The sequence below is a fragment of the Mus caroli genome, chromosome 1, assembly GCF_900094665.2.
Source record: "Mus caroli chromosome 1, CAROLI_EIJ_v1.1, whole genome shotgun sequence".
Taxonomy (NCBI): domain Eukaryota; kingdom Metazoa; phylum Chordata; class Mammalia; order Rodentia; family Muridae; genus Mus; species Mus caroli.
In genome coordinates, this window is record NC_034570.1 from 147,765,846 (window position 1) to 147,772,818 (window position 6,973).

Sequence of the window (6,973 nt, forward strand, 5' to 3'; positions counted from 1 at the left end):
TCTTGTCATAAGACAGCTTTGGTGTCCTCAAAGCATGGCACCTGGCTTCCGAGGACAGAAAGTTGGAAGGAAGGAAACGGCTAGATCTCCAAAGTAACCTGCAATATCTCTGCCTCATCCTGTGGATTAGTGGCAGCATCTAGCCCACCAGGGGGACAGTTAGATTTCTTTAGTGAAAGGGTATCGATGGAGTGTGTGGGCCTCTTTTAAAACCAACACCCTAAAGAACAGCGGACCATTCCACAGTGTCATGGGTTTGGTTGTTTAGCAGGGCTTAGGTCCTGAGATGCCACAATGGTAGGCAGAGTGTGCCCTCCAAACCCACACACGTTCTAGCCTTCTGTTCCTTTAGGTAGCAGTGAGGAACTGAAATTGCTAAACACTGAGGACAGTGAGAACAGCCTGGGTTATCTGGGTAGGCCCAATGTGATCACGAGGCTCTTTAAGAGAAACCTGAAGGCAGGTGAGGTGTGCTAGCATCTGTACTGGCTGGTTTTGTGTGTCAACTTGACACAGGCTGAGTTATCACAGAGAAAGGAGCTTCAGTTGGGGAAGTGCCTCCATGAGATCCAGCTGTGGGGCATTTTCTCAGTTGGTGATCAAGGCAGGGAGGGCCCCTTGCAGGTGGTGCTATCTCTGGGCGTAGTCCTGGGTTTTTCTATAAGAAAGCAAGCTGAGCAAGCCAGGGGAAGCAAGCCAGTAAGGAACATCCCCTCCATGGCCTCTGCATCAGCTCCTTCTTCCTGACCTGTTTGAGTTCCAGTCCTGACTTTCTTTGGTGATAACAGCTGTGTGGAAGTGTAAGCTGAATAAACTCTTTCCTCCCCAATTTGCTTCTTGGTCATGATGTTAGTGCAGGAATAGAAACCCTGACTAAGACAGCATCATACAACTTGAGACAGCCCCCACCAGCTATAGCTGGCTTTGAGGATGGGAGGCAGGCACCAGCTAAGAAATGAAGGCCGCCATTAAGCCTGGGAAAGACAAGGGAGGTTTCTCCTCCAAAGCTTCCTTCCAGCACTAACCTAAGTCCGCTGACACTTGATTCTTAGCAGAGCCACACCCATTTCTTGTTGCTGTAAGCTATTCCAGTTGGGGTGAAGTTAATGGGGAAGAGTGGGAACAAGGACAGGGCTACCTCTACTGTCTCCTGTTGTCTCATATTTGGTTACTGTGCTCTATAATATATAGCAATGTGGTGTATGTTTACCAAAGCTCCTTTCAGACTACGAACTCCTTGGAATAACAAGGCCCTTGTTGTGATTTGGCACCGAATGTGTTTGTGTTACAAAGCCGCCGGCTGATTAACTGTCCACAAGGGGAAGCATCCAACAAAGTAAAAGGATGGAAGAATTGGTGTGCAGTGGACACAGAGCTTGTCAAACCAAAGCCAAAGAGGGAGACCCACCATGAGATAAACACTAAATTACCATTTTCTCATCCCAAGCTAGCAACTGGTTTTATCTTTCCTTACTTAGGGACTTTAGGTGGGCACAGCTTGTTTATTTATTTAAGGAAGGGCCTCACGGTGTAGCTCAGGCCAGCCTAAAAATCACTCTGTAGACCAGGCTGGCCTTGAACTCATAAAAACCCACCTACTTCTGTCTCCCAAGTGATCCCAGAAAGCACCATCATGTCCAGCTCATCTCCAGTTTGTGAAGGTCTTTGAAAGGACACTGCTCCTTTGGAGTGTAGGGAGGAAGGGAGGGAACGAGGGAGAGAGGGAGAGAAGGAAGGAAGGAAGGAAAGAGGTAGGGAGGGGGGGAGGGAAGCAGAAAAAACTGTCAAAGGAGGAAGGTAGGCAAACTTCACCAGGACTCAAGAAGGGCAGCGAACTGCTCGGTGATAACACCTCAGAGGGAAGCACACAGTCCTGTCAGACTTGAGGCTCAGAGGTTGCCTCTGTTCCCCACGGCATCCAGAAACATTGCAGGAGCTGAGGTTGTGGGGGATCAGCAGGCAGGGTATCAGGTCTGTGTCTTGCATCTATACAGGCTGATGCTCTGTATTTTGGGGGTATAGTGGGGCTATGACCTGGAACTCTTTAGGACCCTGTGGAATGGAGAGAGAGGCAAGCCTGAGATGACTCAGAATGTTCCACTAGCCAACAAGGAGCGGAAGAGGATTTGGGGTTTGAAATATGCTGATTTAGAACAACAGCAGCAGCAGCAGCAACAACAACAACAACGTGAAGCTCCAGGCACGCAAATGTTGGGCTGGTACTCAAAATGGTGACAGTCTTTTTTGCTTTAAATGAAATTCTTTAATTTCCAGGTGGAAGCCTGGGCAGGGGTCGGGGTTGGAGGGTGTTTAAGAGGGCAGAAAAGTCTGCTGTGTAGCTCAGGAGTCAGGGGATGATGAGTTGGAGCTGGTGGTAGGCTCCATGGCTGTGCTAGGTGGGCAGCACATGCTCCACCTCGGCAAAGTTGAAGTACAGATAAATTAGAAAGCAGCTCCAGACGACAAGGGTGAAAAAGGCACCCAGGCATGGTGTGAAGGTCTCCTGCTGGGTAGAAGAAATGTGGGGATCTGGGGCCAGGCTGAGGCTGCTGCTAAGGGCATACCCTCCCCACCAAGCAAGCTTGTGGACAGCAACCTTAGGCTTGGCCACCCAAATCCTCTTTCCTGATGCCACATCCTCTATGCCTGGGTGGTTATGCTGGGTGGCAGAATCCACTCAGAGTCCCTATTCCCTGTACAACTACAGATGGGCTTTGCTGCAAAAGGAAGTTGAAGCGCACTCCCTTTGGGATGATAACAAGACACCCAACTGAGAGGAGGCACTTCTCGTATGGATCTACCTACCCCTGATTGCGGTTGGTCTTTAGGGCACACAACAAACATTTCTCCTGCAGAGGACAGAAACGGCACAAGAAAGATCATTTTTTTTTCCTGGTTCAAGTTAGCCAGCCTGCAGGGTACCTCATCAGGCTTTGCTAGAGGAAAGCACAGAGTAACGGAGCAGAACTTGGGAGCAGGCACTTCCAAGGGTTGACTGCACAATTGTGGCTTAAGACTCACCACAAGCCTAGAGGGTAAGGCAACTACAGATGGTTTCTAGACTAAGGGCTGCATCCCAAGGGCTGGCAATAGGGTGAGGCAAGAGTTCTTGGAATGAAGTCAGAGCAGGAGCAGCCCAGGGATCCAGAACCCGTGCTGAAGGTGGGCAGTAGTTCACTTACGCAGCAACTCTGACATGGATGGAGGGACTCCAGTGGATTCCTCGTTGGTTTTGGTGGCACCACATTCTTGTCACGAGCCAATAGTACTCCATCGGGTTCTTCTGTGATCATGGCCTGGGAGCCTTTGTCCATCTTTCCTAGCTGCCAGAATTTCTGCTGCTCCTTGGCTTGGTTTTGAAAGGGACTGGTGGGTTGGGAGGGGGCAGAAATTTGCCATTGTTAATGGCAGAAGCCAAGATAGTTCCTTGAGGGGTGCCCTCTCTAAGACCCCCGTGCACTGAGCGAGGTGGAGGGAGGAGTCTTCAGGGTGGAGGAGGATACTTACAGCTTGTTGTTCTTCTGATTATTAATTAAAACATCCATCTTTTCGTCCATATCCTGCTGCATTTCCTTCAAGAGAAAACCCAAGGCTAGAAGCCATCCCTCCCTCTTCTGAAGAGCGTGGAGATCCCTCCTCCCTCCAAGCCACTTCTGCCTCAGACTTTAAGAATCCTCTCTAGGGCTGGTGAGATGGCTCAGTGGGTAAGAGCACCCGACTGCTCTTCCAAAGGTCCAGAGTTCAAATCCCAGCAACCACATGGTGGCTAACAACCATCTGTACGAGATCTGGCACCCTCTTTTGGAGTGTCTGAAGACAGCTACAGTGTACTTACATATAATAAATAAATAAATCTTAAAAAAAAAAGAATCCTCTCTAGACTTGGCTGAGGTGGTGAATGGAGCATGTTCCTGACAGTCACCTTCCACCCCCATCTCATGAGATGAGACTAGAGCACAGGCAGAGGCAGACCAGACTGACCACAGCCTCTAGGCCAGCCAGAGGCCAGGGGGTGTTCTGCCTGACCCCAGATAGGAGGTTTTGAGTTGATGCTTCTGAGACAGCGCAGCTCAAAAAACATGTTGTGACCTCAAAGACTTGTTGACTTCAGAATTTCAAACACACACACACACATACACAGAGATTCACATGCACGCACACTAATTCAAAATAATAAAAATAAACCATAAAAATGAAATAGAAGACAGTAGTTAAAACAACACGGCTCATTTATTATTCACTGAGAACTAAGAAAGTAAAAATAACCTATGGGAAAAGCCATATAGAAATAACAATAGACAGGAGAATCCCTAAGGGTGTAGAAGCTGTAACTGACTGTCTTCATTGTCAACAGAACTGGGTGTGGACCGGTTGTCATAAAATATGAATAAAAAAATAATTTACTCCAAGTGAGAGTGATCCTAATGTAAAAAAACTCTGAACCGGTTTGGTCTGATGCAGGAAGCTGATGAAGCACTCATGCCACAGGAGGGGGCAGCGTGTGCTGAGGACAGCAGTGTGAGCTATGCGAGCATTTGTAAATGCTCACATGGGAACAGCATCAAAGTCTCCTGCCGGTCAGACACGCCCCTCAGGCTGAGCACACTCTGGCGCCCTTTATTCCTAGTCTCCCCCAACGTCTCCTTCCGCTTCTAAATCAGCCCGAATCCTCGCTGCCGTTGTCCTTTTTCTCCACAACCTTTGTCCATCCTGGTGGAAACCCAGGTGTCACCATAGACACTCTTAAGACTTCACTATCCCGAGTCTGTCACCAAGAACCACCACGTCTCCGTTGACTTCTCTCCCCTTCCCTGGGCCCCCTTTTCCATGCCCCCTGTATCACAGCTGGGGGAGGTTCCAGACCTTCCCCATCTGCTCGCACCTCCCAGGCCACCTTGCCAGCAGCTGCTGCCTGTGTGTTCTTTAGGAATCTCCTGAGATGCGGGCCCGCGTGTCAGCTGTTTCTAAAAACCCGTCATTGTTCACTGTGTGGCTATGCAGTTTTATTTTTCGGTTTCCCCCAGATGACCCTACCCGTGGCTGGTCTCCCCACGGACTGGGAAACACAGCCATCCCCCTGCTGTGCCCAAGCTGCCCCCTGCCTGAAATAGCTTTCTTTGTGCCTTTCCATATCCAGACTGGCCACTGATAAAATGCTTATGGTGTTTGCATGTTAATATAGAAATAGCACATGCCCTTTGCAAAAACACTGGATAACACAGGAGAATATTTCAAAAAATGAACCTTTTGCCTCCCCCTCAAGACCTTTGATTTTTTTTGATATATTTCTTCCCAATCTTTTTCCTATATATTTACTTACATTTTTACCTAGTTGACATTAGCCTATTAATCTTAACTCATATTTCATGATAAGCATTCTTTATAAGCTTTGTCTTTAATAGACCCTAATAGTAATGTATGGGTAGACCATAATTCAACTACTCCTCTACTGTTGGAAATTGTTGTTGCACCTATTTGCTATTATCAATAATTCTAAAATGAACATACTTATGCTGAGAGTTTTAATATTCTCACGGGGTATAAGTATTGAGAAACAGAATTGAATCAGCAGCGCCTATTTTTAATATTCCATTTTTTAATAGATTAGCATTCTTATCAATAGCTTATTGTCATAAATCCACACTTGGCTTATTTGAGTGTGACAGTTACATTACTTAGTCTTTTTAGCTGCTGTGTGTGTGTGTGTGGTTAGTATGTACATTTGTCCAGGGGCCCCCCAAGGGCAGACACAACAGATCCCCCTGGAGCTGGAGTTATGGGCAGTTGTGAGAAACACAGTGTGGGTGTAGGGAACCACATGAGGTGTACCGCAAGAGCAGTGGGCTGACTCCTCAGCCTTCCCTCCAGCCCCAGCTATCTGATACTTAGTTGCATAGATCTGATATTGTGGGAACAAAGCTGTTTGTGTGATGTGTGTCTTTGTTCTGTTCTTGCTGGCTTGTCTGTTCAAGCCCATTTTCTCCCGTTGTTTTGTGTGAGTTCTATATTTTATAGGTTAAAAACCGTTTGCCCCTTACCACATTTATGGAAATCTATTTTCTCAAACTGTTTTTGAATTCTGTATATGGTTATTTTTTCATCCCGATTCTTTAAAAAGTGTTTATATAGGCAAATATATCAATATTTTGTCATTTCATTCATTAGATTTGTAACCCTTCCTTACTGGCTTTTAGTTTTTAAATTTACTTTATGGGCCAGTGCAGCTTACAGTGCTAGTGGACTGGTTTTTCCTCACAGAGTCAAGCAATGTTCGTATGTCATTACACATCCCTTTTCTTCTCACGGACATCTGAGAACCACCTTTTGTGACAGAGCTGGATCCAGCTCAGCAGTCAAATGACTGACTGCCTAGCTTGTGGGACGCCAGGATCCAGTCCCATCACCACCAAAAAAAATCACCTTTATTATATTTAAAACTTTATGGAAACATGGTTCTCAGCCTTGAAGACATCTCAGTCATTGCTGCTGGGACTCTCACCGTCAGAGATTCTGATCTGTTTGCTGTGAGGAAAGCCTGGGTGAGAGGGGGTGGGGTGGCATTAGGACAGGACTCTCTGACCTTATTGCAATATGCAGGTTTGATGGACATGTTCATTTTTAAAAATGAAGGACCTGGTTTGCATCTGAGAGGACACATTTTGATCCTGTGTGAAGAAATCAAGTGTGGGAGATGGGCTTGCAGTCCCAGAACTCAGTGGGTGAGACAGGAGAAATCAAAGGCTGGAGGCTAGCATGTGCTACAAAGCCTATCTTCATAAGCATACGTGCATCTACATACACACATACATATATGCACATAGACACACACACATACATTTTAAAATCATCTGTGGCACTTAAACAACTCCACCTTGAAGAAGTGTTTGTTCAGTTTTTGGTCTGTATGGAGTTTGGGTGTATGGATGTTTTTAATATGCTCTTGGCAGGGGGATTCTTAGGATATCCATTCTAA

General features: G+C 46.7%; 1 protein-coding gene across 11 annotated transcripts in view; it reads right to left on the minus strand.

Annotated features, from left to right (window-relative positions):
* Positions 1–2,246: 2,246 nt before the first annotated feature.
* Tex35 (testis expressed 35) overlaps positions 2,247–6,973 on the minus strand; it is an 11,391-nt gene continuing 6,664 nt past the window's right edge. For 5 of the 11 annotated variants that reach the window (XM_021168015.1, XM_021167995.1, XM_021167961.1 and 2 more), the window contains 3 exons: positions 3,508–3,572; positions 3,183–3,366; positions 2,254–2,506 (listed from right to left, as the gene is read on the minus strand). In XM_021168015.1, coding sequence (XP_021023674.1) covers positions 2,393–2,506; positions 3,183–3,366; positions 3,508–3,572 — 363 coding nt within the window. In that variant the 3' untranslated portion in view covers positions 2,254–2,392. Of the gene's footprint in view, positions 2,507–2,805; positions 2,850–3,182; positions 3,367–3,507; positions 3,573–6,973 lie in introns of all 11 variants that reach the window. The other 6 variants (XM_021168042.1, XM_021167987.1, XM_021168032.1 and 3 more) reach the window with 4 other exon arrangements.